Source organism: Tetrapisispora phaffii, chromosome 1 (assembly GCF_000236905.1).
Source record: "Tetrapisispora phaffii CBS 4417 chromosome 1, complete genome".
NCBI classification, from domain to species: Eukaryota; Fungi; Ascomycota; class Saccharomycetes; order Saccharomycetales; family Saccharomycetaceae; genus Tetrapisispora; species Tetrapisispora phaffii.
Window position 1 is genome coordinate 865549 of NC_016520.1, and position 12145 is coordinate 877693.

General features: G+C 31.4%; 4 protein-coding genes across 4 annotated transcripts; 2 read left to right on the forward strand and 2 right to left on the reverse strand.

The window, feature by feature from the left end:
* Nucleotides 1–1858: 1858 nt before the first annotated feature.
* On the reverse strand, nucleotides 1859–4729 carry PFF1 (Pff1p; the record flags this gene model as incomplete). The annotated part of the gene is made up of 1 exon (XM_003683854.1): nucleotides 1859–4729. The coding sequence occupies one exon, from the start codon at nucleotides 4727–4729 to the stop codon at nucleotides 1859–1861; it is 2871 nt and encodes a 956-aa protein (XP_003683902.1).
* A 355-nt stretch (nucleotides 4730–5084) lies between these two features.
* Nucleotides 5085–7010, forward strand: VMS1 (Vms1p; the record flags this gene model as incomplete). The annotated part of the gene is made up of 1 exon (XM_003683855.1): nucleotides 5085–7010. One exon carries the CDS (start codon nucleotides 5085–5087, stop codon nucleotides 7008–7010), a length of 1926 nt encoding a protein of 641 aa, XP_003683903.1.
* A 288-nt stretch (nucleotides 7011–7298) lies between these two features.
* ALG14 (N-acetylglucosaminyldiphosphodolichol N-acetylglucosaminyltransferase anchoring subunit ALG14) lies at nucleotides 7299–8009 on the forward strand (the record flags this gene model as incomplete). The annotated part of the gene is made up of 1 exon (XM_003683856.1): nucleotides 7299–8009. The coding sequence occupies one exon, from the start codon at nucleotides 7299–7301 to the stop codon at nucleotides 8007–8009; it is 711 nt and encodes a 236-aa protein (XP_003683904.1).
* A 155-nt stretch (nucleotides 8010–8164) lies between these two features.
* Nucleotides 8165–9250, reverse strand: DET1 (acid phosphatase DET1; the record flags this gene model as incomplete). Its single annotated transcript, XM_003683857.1, has 1 exon — nucleotides 8165–9250. One exon carries the CDS (start codon nucleotides 9248–9250, stop codon nucleotides 8165–8167), a length of 1086 nt encoding a protein of 361 aa, XP_003683905.1.
* Between the last annotated feature and the right edge of the window lie 2895 nt (nucleotides 9251–12145).

Genomic DNA, 12145 nt, shown 5'->3' on the forward strand with positions numbered 1-12145 from the left:
ATAATAATTCAAAGTAAATTGAAGTCAAGTGAAGTCAAGTTAAAATTAATATGTTTTATTGGTGTATTTGTAGTAATGGAGTTATCCTTCCCGAGATAAAAATAAGGAGGCTGCGTGTGAACGAAAATGGAATGTTTTTAGATCATGTATTTCTAACTTGTGCACTGGTCAAACATTTAAATGAGTAATAAATACCTATGACATCAATTAATGCCATTCAGTATGAGTAACTAAATCCAACAATCGGTATGCGCCCACTTTTATTATACTGACTGCCCTTTTATTTTTATTAACTATTTAATCATCTTTTTCCATTACCAGATTCATTATAATGTCATAACTGGATCGAAATATATAGTAAAAGAGTAGGGACCAAGAACTAAGGAAAAAGAAAAGAACCGAAATGTCAAAGTTTAAATTATTTGACCAACTAAGAAATTAAGGAATTCTGTAAAACTGAAACCTATTTAGTTCATGATATGGGATAACGGAGGTGACATATCCATGAGGTAATATAACTATTGTATGATAATATAATGTGTGTATAGTTATTGCTAAAAATACGTGGCAACTTTGATACACTAAAAATCAATAACCGGTAATTAAATGACAGGATACATGTCCACACACATCAAAATGTAAAAAAACTGGAGAATAACATTGGTACAAAACAGAGTGAAGATAAAAAATTATGCAAGGGAAATTATTCAACATTCTTTTTCCTTGTTTTGTGTATAGATATAACAACTGAATCGCAGCCAGGAAATGACCCCTTAAACATTTTAAATTTTAAACAAGGTTTTGCCCGTTCGATTCGACCATGGTTCTTTACGCAAGTCCGGTATCCAACAAAAAGCCGTTTCCGCTTTAGCAATGTAGTTTAAAGATTAAGTGCGGGAGTGGAGATCTTGCCGAAATATCGGAAAATCATGAGAAAAACGGAAAAAAAGGTGGCGTTGTTTAAGGGGATCTTCATGTAACCCCTCAAAACTCCAACTATTTACAAAGGATATTCCATAGAATGCGAAGAATGAAAGAGAATGACGTCAGCATCTCTATATGTTCGTCCGTTTCTTTGGCTGTGTGTGCCTTTTCATTGTTTGTTCACAGTTGTCTAGACAAAAATAAACATTGTCACTAGATTTATTAGTGCTGCGGTCATCTCAAAATATTTTGCAGAACATGCATCTGCAACGGAATTTGACACCATTGAACCTGATTACGGTGCCGGACCGCCGTATCCGATTTTATAAATTGGACATGCGCATGTAGATGTATTTAGTTTGTTTTAAAAAATAAGCGAAATTAGAGTCAACTTGATTTATCAATAGATATACTGGAATAACCATCTTCCTCCCCTGATTTATCGTTGTCTCTGAAAGATATTGCAAGGTCAGTATCATAATTGTATGTAGCGGATATCGGAAATACACTATGCAGAGGCATTATTAAACCTATCGCCATGCATATTCGAAGTTCGATTACGGAGACCCGTCGGTTAACTTGAACTTTTTGGTCTTAGATTGAAACAACAAAAGGTGCAGATCTGCTCAAGTAAGAGTTCATCATGATGACGACTACTTGAAAGTCATAAGGTGGTAAAACAGGAAGAAAGAAAAAGAGATGTGCGAGGTTATACGGCTCGTATGACTCTTTATAAAGATTCGATTTGTTTTAAAAATACACATTTTTTCTGTCGCTCTTGTTTTAGTTTTCATAAACGTAACAGATAATGTATACCTACAGAGATCCTATTTCAAAAGGTTCAAGATTCAATGTTTCAGATCTAATTGTATGAGCTCATGGCAAAAAAAGAGTCAATTTATTATTTGTTTGTAAATTAATATATATTTATTTATTATAATGTAATTTGTTGGGTATACTTGATTAAACCTTTGTCTTTGTTTGTTATTGAGATATCTATAGGTTTAAATTTCAAAATTTCAGTCAATGATGGTAATTTATTGAAACGTTCACCATCATTATCAATAGAATCGTCAAAATACTCACCCCAGAAACATTCGACATCAACTATTAAAGTATTATTGTTTCCATCTTCAACATTAGTTGCATCGATATTGCTTAAAGAAAGTTGTGGTAACCACTGAATACCAATGTGGTAATAATTTTGTTTAAAATCTAATTTATGTAATTGTAATTGATCAATATTCTCAGATGTTTTGAAAATATAAGGTATGCTGGCATTAGAATCCATTGGTGTGTAATACAGTTCATTTTTATTGCTAGGTTTGAATACAGTGACTTGTCTAACTTTAGTAGTTGTATTAAAGTTCAAAGTGCACATTCTGTTTTCTAAAACGTTGATCTTTATTTCAGCATTGATTGGTTCATATGGCGATTTGAATTTCTCATTTTTGTCGTTACGAATAACTTCGATATCTAACATTTTCATTTCATTAGGTTTAAAATTGTCAATTAAATGTGGTTCGAATACTGACATGTATTGACATTTTTCTGTTAAGTTGATATCGTTGACACAACTAATTGATAAATTGTTTCGTTTTACACTTGGTAAATCTTCGATCATCTTGATCATATTGTTGTCGTTTCGAATTCCGAACAATTCAACTTGGTCATTAACTTGAATATATCTTATTTTTAAAGGTAATGCCTCTGTAAATGGGCGTAGAACATGCGCAACAAGGACAAATATAATAATAGTCGAAACTATAACCAATCTCATTAATTTAAAATTAATTTTGTAAGCAAATGGTAGCACTGGCAATACAATGAATATGGCTCCTGCAAGCAAAATCAGATATGTTTTAGCTATGTCACCAGTATCTTGGAACGTTTGATTAAGGGCACTCATAATTAAAGAGACACTGTTATAAATGATATAAGTTGGAATAGGCACAATAATTAAGAATTCTAATAACCAATCGTAATTTGCAACATTATTCTTTTCAGTATTTTGAACTTCGGTAGAAGCTACTCTCAATAAAGGTCTCCGTTCATCATTTTCTTCAGTATTATTTTCCGAAGGAGTAGCACCAGATTCGTTTGTTCTAGTTTGCTGGGTATTATTATCCAAATGCACAGTATTCGAACCATTTTCGATAGATGAGTACGTGCTTGGTTGGCCTGGATCTGCTTCCACATCAGTGGTGGATGTAACTCTCAAGGTTCCATTTTTCACTGTTTCCTCGGGGGTAATGGTTGTCTTCTTAAATATCATAAAAAGATAAGCAATGTTTCCTGCAAATGATACAAAAGCATAAGAGATGGTTAAAGGATAAATACCGGTATTCTTATAGTTATTGTAATAAGATTTGGTATTTTGAATAAATAATATGGCCCATAGCAAAACTGATACTTCATTAATTGCTACAGTTTTAAAATCAAGGGTAGGCGATAACCTTTCGAATACGTTCAATACAATATAATTTGATATCAGAAAGACTCCAACAAACAGTAGTGTTGCTAAAACGTAATTGCTAGATAAAATAAATGGATTTAAAGCCTTCAAAACATTTGATGTACAGTATGTGATCAAACATGAAACCATTAATGAAATTGGAAGTCTAAACCAGGTATTTAATCTGCCTAAAAGTATTCTGTTTTTTTTCCTAATAATAAACAAAAGACATATATTTGTTAAAGGTGAAACCAAAAGAAGGATATAATTCCAAAACACTAAGTTTTTTGACGACATGGCAAAAAATTTTAAACCGGATACATCGAAGTAAACGGCAGGTGATAAGTTGTGTTTTGCTTCAATATCATTAATACTTTCAAGGGCTAAAAACTTCGTTAATTGCAATGTTGTATGTAACATATGCCAGAGCGCTTCTTTTGATGTATATTCAATTGAATCTTTCACTGTGTGATACAAATCTCTCGGCTTGTAAAAAGCTATATCCCAACCTCTTAAACCGTTTTCTTCGTAAACTTTATAATCAGTTTCACTATGAATATATCTATTATAAAAACCCTCTTGATATATTGAGTTTCCAAATGGAGAATCAACAACTGCATCTTTGTAGATTTTTGCTGTTGTTGCATCAGATGTTCTAAACAAAACAGCTTTCCCACCTGATCCAGTACCTTCTAAGTTAATGAAATATTTAATATATTTGGCCCATTCGTTTTCCATAAAAATTGTAGAACCTAATAAACCAAATTCTTCATTATTATTAAAATTGAATACCAAACCTCTTTCTGGTTGTTGTTTTGAAAAATAATCTAAAACTGCTAATATTGAGCATATACCTTTCCCATCATCAGTGGCACCATAAGAAGTGGGGACAGCGTCATAGTGGGCAGAGAGTAATAATTCTGGTAAGTCAGGATTCGAACCTTCTAACCTTACTACTATATTTGAGGACTCAAAATATATTACCCTATTATCAATCGAGGAAGCATTGAATGTATCTTGTTGTTTGAATATGGATGTCACACCATTCTCATGATCGTCGGCAATGGCAGCATACGATATATTTGAAGTTATATCTTGAATCCTGTGAAGTAAATAGTCATGGATACGGTCATTTTCCTTTGAATTGTAAGGATGAGGTTTATTAGTTATATTCTGTAACTCCAACCAAGCATCATTAAGTAAAGAAGCATATTCTGGATTTTTAGGTAGATTGTGTTTGTACTTCAATTGGTCATAAAAATAAAATGTACCGATTATAAAATAGGTTATCCCTAAAAAAAAACTTAGGGAAGTTTTTCTAAACCGAAAAACAGAACCAAGTTTAATCATTAGGTTAATTGGACGTTACACTAGTATGTTTTTATAAGTATAGATATGCTTTTCTGTCAAACCTTATCGATTACAAACATTTACCACCTAGACATGTATATTAAATAATATATTTTATTATATTGATAAATGTTGTTTGTTTTGCTTTTCAATTATTTCAAAATTCAAGTCATCGCTCGGCTCATTCACCAAATTTTCTTTGTCATCCCAGAAAAGTTGACAATAAAACTATAACCAAAATCAATAGTTAACAAAGTCCAAAAATATATAAGTAGCGATATTATAATGAATCATATCTTGGGTTACACTAAAAAAAGCACTCAATGATAAAATAAGTCAGTGAATACTTAGTAATATGTCCAAACAAAATATCTTTAAAAAAAATGATCTATATATTTACGACTTATCTCCTTTGATTATAAACTCTTTAAAGTTGGTAAATTTTGATTCAAATTTAAATGAAGTTGAGCTACCTGATGCACAAAATGAAGCTAATGAACCTGAACAATTATCTCAAGAAACAAAACTTAAAGAAATATCCAATAGTTTAACTTGTAACACATGTGATTTGGAGTTTAATGATCAAAAGATTAAAAGAGAACATTATAGAACAGATTTCCATATTTTTAATGTTAAGAGAAAAGTTAATGGTTTGGATCCACTTAGTGAAATAAATTACAGCAATCTAACTGATCTGAATGATGATTTTAAAAAGGATGAAGCAATGGATACTATTGACGAAGTTGGCAAAACTACAGATGAGAATAGTTCTAGTGAAGAAGAACCAATTGGATCAGATACGGATATGTATGCCGAAACACTATCTACTCTAGATATTAATATAAAAAATGAAACTCAAAAGTTAGAAGATGAGATATTAGAGCAAGCTGTAACTGTTAGTCATTTAAATACCAGGTCGGCACAAATATATTTCAATTCAGACATATTGACAGGGGCTAGAGAGGCGTTTGGTGCCTATAAGACATTGTTTAATGAAAAAGAATTAGAAATCCCATTAGACACTGTAAAGGCTTGGAATGATGGAGATAGCCAATCTACAGCTATTTCAGCTTTATTCATGGTTTCTGGAGGTCATTTTGCCGGGGCCATAGTATCTCATCAAAAATTGAATGTTAAACGTAACTCAAAAAATACAGAGGAAACCATACAGGAACAAGCAGTGTCCTTCCTTGAGAAGAAAACATTCCATAGATATACAACAAGAAGAAAACAAGGTGGTTCCCAATCCGCTAATGATAACGCGAAAGGTAAAGCTAACTCTGCAGGTTCTACTCTCCGTAGATATAATGAATTTGCGTTAAGAGAGGATATCCAAAATTTGTTAAAGGAATGGAATCCATATTTACAAAAATGTCAAAATATATTCATTCGTGCAAACAGTGTATTTGACAAAAAGACTTTCATGGACAGTGACTATATTTCTAAAGAAGATGATAGAATAAAAACGTTCCCATTTCCAACTAATAAACCAGCTCTTCATGAATTAAAAAAGGCATGGTGTGAATTAGTTTATCTGAAAGTATCTGAAAAACCAAAACCATCGGAAACGAAGATAAAACTAACTGATAATTCATCAGCACTTAAAAACAATGATAACAACTCCCAAAAAACTGAAATTAAGTTAGAGGAGCAACAAACTAAAGAAGCCTTATCTTTGCTAAAAAAAGGAAGAGCTCCACTTTTAATAGCATTTTTAAGAAAAAATAAATTGAATGCTAATTTCATCTTAGAACCAAAGAACAGATACGAAAATACGCCAACTTTGTTGCATTTTGCTTCTCAGCAAGGTTTTAAACAAATGGTAGGGATACTGTCAACTACATTGAAGGCAGACTTATCAATTAAAAATAAATTTGGTAAAACGCCTTATGAGCTTGCAAAAAACAATTCGATTAAACAAGCATTTCAAATAGCTAGATTCAACTTAGGTGAGTCTTATACTTCCTGGCAGGATACAAAAATTGGTGGTGCATTGAGTAGAGAGCAAGTTGATGAAATGAATAAGGAGGAAGAAACAATTAAAAATGAAGAACTGAGGAATGCAATTGAGGAGGAATTACAAAAACAAAAGGAGAAGAGAGACAAGGAATTAGAAGAAAAAAGAGGTGTTGGGTGTACACTAGGAAATAATGAAGTAGATTTTTCTGTAAAGCAAAATTTGAATTTAAACTCTCTTAACGAAGATCAGAGAAAGAGACTTATGCGAGAACAACGTGCCCGCGCAGCTGAAGCTAGGATAAAGGCAATGCAAAACAAATAATTATATAGTCATTTTGTAAACTTAATAAAGCTATACTTCATAAATATATTGAGATGATAATAAAATTCTTTTTTTGACCAAGAAGACTATCTGTGAATATTTTTATATGTCAAAAGTTATTATGCTTAACCATTTTTATTTCGGACATCGAATATCACATTCACAAAAATTATTACAACATATTAAGATATTTTGATATAGAAATAAAAAGAAATATATGCCACTTTTTCAAAGCTGATGCAATTATTATTGTGAAGGTATAAAGATAAAGCTATTGCTGAATTTATAATGATTTTAGAATACATATCTGCTGCCATTTTGATAAGTGTATCTCTCTTTATTATTAAGTTAATTTTCATTTTACCGTTTTTCAAAATTGATTCAAATGATACTACAACTAAAGATTCAGGTATAATTGATGGTATAAAGATTAGAAATGGTAAAAATATAGAAGTATTTATATTTCTTGGATCTGGAGGTCATACTGGAGAGATGATAAGAATCCTTCAAAATTATAAAAATATACTATTAGATGGATCAAATGTGATGCATGTAGGATACTCAGATATGGATTCATATAATAGGTTCAAAGCTATGATGAAAGAATACAAATGTAAAGTTAACTATTATGAATTTGTAAAAGCAAGAAAGGTTGGAGCAGGAATTGTTTCAAGCATATGTAGCATAACTAAAACTTTACTAATGTCATTAAGAATTATTTTTCAAATAAGGATATCAATGTTGAATAAACCACATTTAGTTTTGCTAAATGGTCCTGGAACGTGTTGCATTATAGCGCTATACTTTAAACTCATTGAGTGGCTATCTTTGGTAACTGATAGCCCAAATATCGTATACGTTGAATCTTTGGCACGAATTGATACCCTATCCTTGAGCGGAAAGATTTTATATTGGTTAGCAGACGAATTTCTAGTTCAATGGAAAGAATTAAAGGAAAAAAATGCTCCTAGAGCAAAATTTTTTGGCATTTTAGTATAACTTTAAAATGAAGAGGAATTGATTTGTCTATATAATTCAATAAAGATATTACGGAAATCATACTTTGCTACAAAAGATAATTGAAAATGAATAGAATTTTATTGTATACATATTAATGGGTATAACTAATAGTATTCTTATTTGTGATTGGCGTCCTATTGGCACCATCTTGGCAACTCAGTACGTAAAACGTAACGATCTATTGACTCGTCCAATTCCATAATCATCAAACTACCATTTGGAACGTTTGTAAATGATTCGAATTCCTCGTAAGTCCAACGAAACCATTTCATTAGAAATACTCTACAATATATACCATGTGAAACCAACACAACTACGTCTCTAGGTTTCCTTAAGATGTTTCTTTCAAAAAATCTGAATAAAGTTTCTTGAAAACTAGCTACCCTGTCATAAACATCAGCGGCACTTTCACCTTGAGGAAATCTGAAGAAAAAATGACCATAATGCTTTCTTTTCGTCATTACATCTTCCATAGATGTAACTTGTTGAAAATTACCAAAATCTTGCTCTCTGATTCTTGGATCATCCTTAATCCTATACCTTATAAAAGTTTTACCGTTCTCTGTATTAATTTTATTACAAATAGAATCATCGTTTACTGAGGCAGGTACTTCCTGTGATTCAAAAGCTGAGCCACCTTCTTTAATATCAGTTGCCTTCTCAAAACTCCCTTCATTTGATTTAAAAAGTTCTTCTGTCTCTTCAACGCCTGTTGAAAATTTTTGATGCCAAGCAGCAGACTTTTTCTTATTGCACGGTTCATATCTATATTCTTCTGGGATTTTTAATCCGGAATTTAATTCATTATATTCATCGATTACATCCAATATACCTTTTAAAGTTTCTCTCGTTCTGATGTATGGAGATGTATAAAATACGATATCCAGGTCTTTCTTTTTATTCAATTTCTTATAATTTGAAATAGGCAGTTCTTGTCCCAAATTTGCTTCACATTTATATTTTTTTTCTAATCGATCAACAATATCCTCATCATCAACATTTAAAGCTTTTAATAATTGAATTCCTGCATATTTAGCTTGTTTCCAACCTTTCGCAGTGAGTGGTACTAGATGATTTGGCGTATATTCATTTACTAGTTTATCTTTATTTGATTGACTCTCACCGTGCCTTATCAATACGATAAGTCTCGGTTTATTTCTATGTCTCCATGAAGAAGTTGGGATTGAATTTGGTGGGAATTCCTGACTATTCTGAAACATTTAAATGTCTTTTTCTGCTTTATTCTTATATTATTGCTGTATGATGGGGTAGGATATTGTATAATTTGTATTCATATATTTATGAGATATATATACATTTATATATATATATATGTGGGTGTGTTAACAAGCGGCGTTTTGATCGTTACTAACTAAACTGCAAAGATATATTCATTAGAGGAAAAAGAATAAACTAAGAACTACTGATTATTAAAAAGTAATTTGTTATTCTTTACGCTTTTTCAGGTTATAAGTTGTTCAGATCGGGAAGGCGATCTATGCGGACTTATATAACTCAGACATCTGTTTTTTGGAAACATTTTCCTTTGTATTTCCGTTTTGATGTAGCCTCATATGAAAAGGAAACTCGCGTAACAAGGTCACATTTTACAATAGCTAAAACAAGAATTTAAGATGTTAATAGCGAATGGAATGGATCAATAAGGTTGTGAAACTTGTCTTTAGAGGAGAAAATACCGGTGTAAGTCTAATATAATAATTTATTTATTTTGACGAGTGGCAAAAATGAAAAGTTGCTCATGTAGATATTGAAATCATGCGCACCATTTCAGATAAATAACTTTTCATATCCATATAACCATATAGAGGTGATGAAATATATCGAAGTATGATAATTAAAGTGTTTATATATTGCAAAGAGTTTATAGAGAATTATTTCTCTACATGACATAAAGGAATAGAACTTGTAATAACATAGTTCCAGTATATCATTTTCTGCAATTAAAAATTATAGGTGTCATAAATATCTTAGTATGCATGTAGGGATAAACAAACACTTTGTAACATTGCCAGCATGGAGAACGCAGACTATTGCAATAAAAAGATAGAGATAAAGTCATTAATTCTCTTTGGAACCACTTGACTATATGTGTGGATCATAAAACAAAGGGGAATTAAAAACAAAAAAAGAAACTCCTGAGATTCTTTAACGGTTCTAAAATGACAGATCTGGTTACCCATTTTCGGTACGTATTTATTCGAATTCCTGTGTTTTTGAGATATAGTGTGGATTTTAGGTAGACGGGAAGGGAATAATGAGAAAGAGACGCTTAATGAGTGGAATGCTTGTAGAATGCGAATACTATTATTTCTGCTTACCCCGACAGAAAATCAAATTAATTGCCTTGTTGTAACTTTTTGGGTTTTACTGAAATAATTCCGTCACGCGGCATCAGATCACTGCTACCAAAATCCGTTATTTAATAATTCCCGAAATGGATGAATGGAAGTTTCTCAGCACGTAATCACAAAATCATGTAGAAGCAGTTCTCTGTAATTCTAGTAAGTTTGAGATGCGTAAGATTCAGTACGATTATCCATGTGCGATTTTCACTGTTCCAAGCGACTCTTTATAGAGACACCCCTACAGAAAGGAAAATTGCTTCTGTTTTTTCTTCCTTTGCTCCCCGTAGCTCAACAGAAATTTGGAAGACAGTGCGCCCAAGCATACATAACCTCAAGAAATTATTGTGCAACTCTTTTACTTGCTTTTTCCAACATACTCACGACTTCCCGAGAACAGTAGTACTAAAAAGTCCTAAATAATAAAAAAGAAAATAATTCAAAAAGAAACGAGAAACAAAATAAGGGTTTTTACTATCACAATGCCCTTCAACTTCGTTATTTCTTGAAATTTTATTCTCCATTTTTTCATGAATTTATATTTTTTCCACCCTGCATGCAACATTCTGCACAAAAAGCGAACGGCAATGCTAGTAATATACTTTTCAAAACCTAATAATAATACAAATTTCATTTAATTGTGCATTAAAACAGCTGTACTCATACCGATAGCATGTCAAACACACAATAATATCCTTGTTGTAATTTCTATTTTGTCATTTGCTTTTCGTTTGTGTTTTTTTTGCTTCAGATCAAATACTCGTACGATTTGCTTCCATCCATCTTTTCCCCCCTCTCCCCACCAGACTTTAACGGGCAACCAATAAAACTCGTAAGTAAAAAAGAAATGCCTATACGTAGGATTTTCTACTTTGCTCTGATACCTTACTTTCTGTTATATAGCTAAAGTGAGCTATTGCGAAAGTGGGGTGGAAGAGACAATAATACACAAATTAGCAAGTAATTGCCAAACAACTAACCATATAAACCTACATTACAGTATAGTATGTATATTATCTTGCATTCTCTTGACATCTAGTATTGTTTAGATTAAAATGGCAGTGGCAGTGGCAGTGGGAAATGAACATAGATGTATAGTGTATTATTTATTACTACGATGAAAAGTTTTACGAAAAAAATTGAAAAATTGAAAAATAATTATACAATAAAATTTTTTTTTTCATTTCGTACTTTCTTGCCTTTTTTCTTCGTGATGCTTTAATTTCAACTACTAATGAATGCATGAATAAATATTATGTTATTTCGATGCTCTTGAAATATCTAGCTTTGAGCTATTAGGTTTTACTGTTCATTTAATAGTTTAGTAGTCGCTTTGAGTGAGAGCAGTTTGAAATTGATGATTGCTAGCACATATATTATGCATGGTTCATCCATAGCTTGTCGATAATAGAAGAGTTCATTGGACTTCTTTTATTTCATTTTTTTTTTCTTAGAAAACGTTTTTAATAGCAAGATGGTTAATAATAATTATTCATCCAATACTTTTATAATTTCATATATATATCCTGATGTCTAGCATTAGAAAATATTCATCACATCATCTCTACTTGCTATCTCATTTGAACATCATCTCATCACTTCTTATATTTCTTCATAATCAAGTAATATTATTAACTTTATTCTTTTTTTTGTCTTGATTTCAGAGCAGTGAAAACAAACATAAATCCTTCAAGTCATCTAGGGTTCTTGATAAGGAATATTTGTTTAATAAAAATCTAATCAGTTTATCAA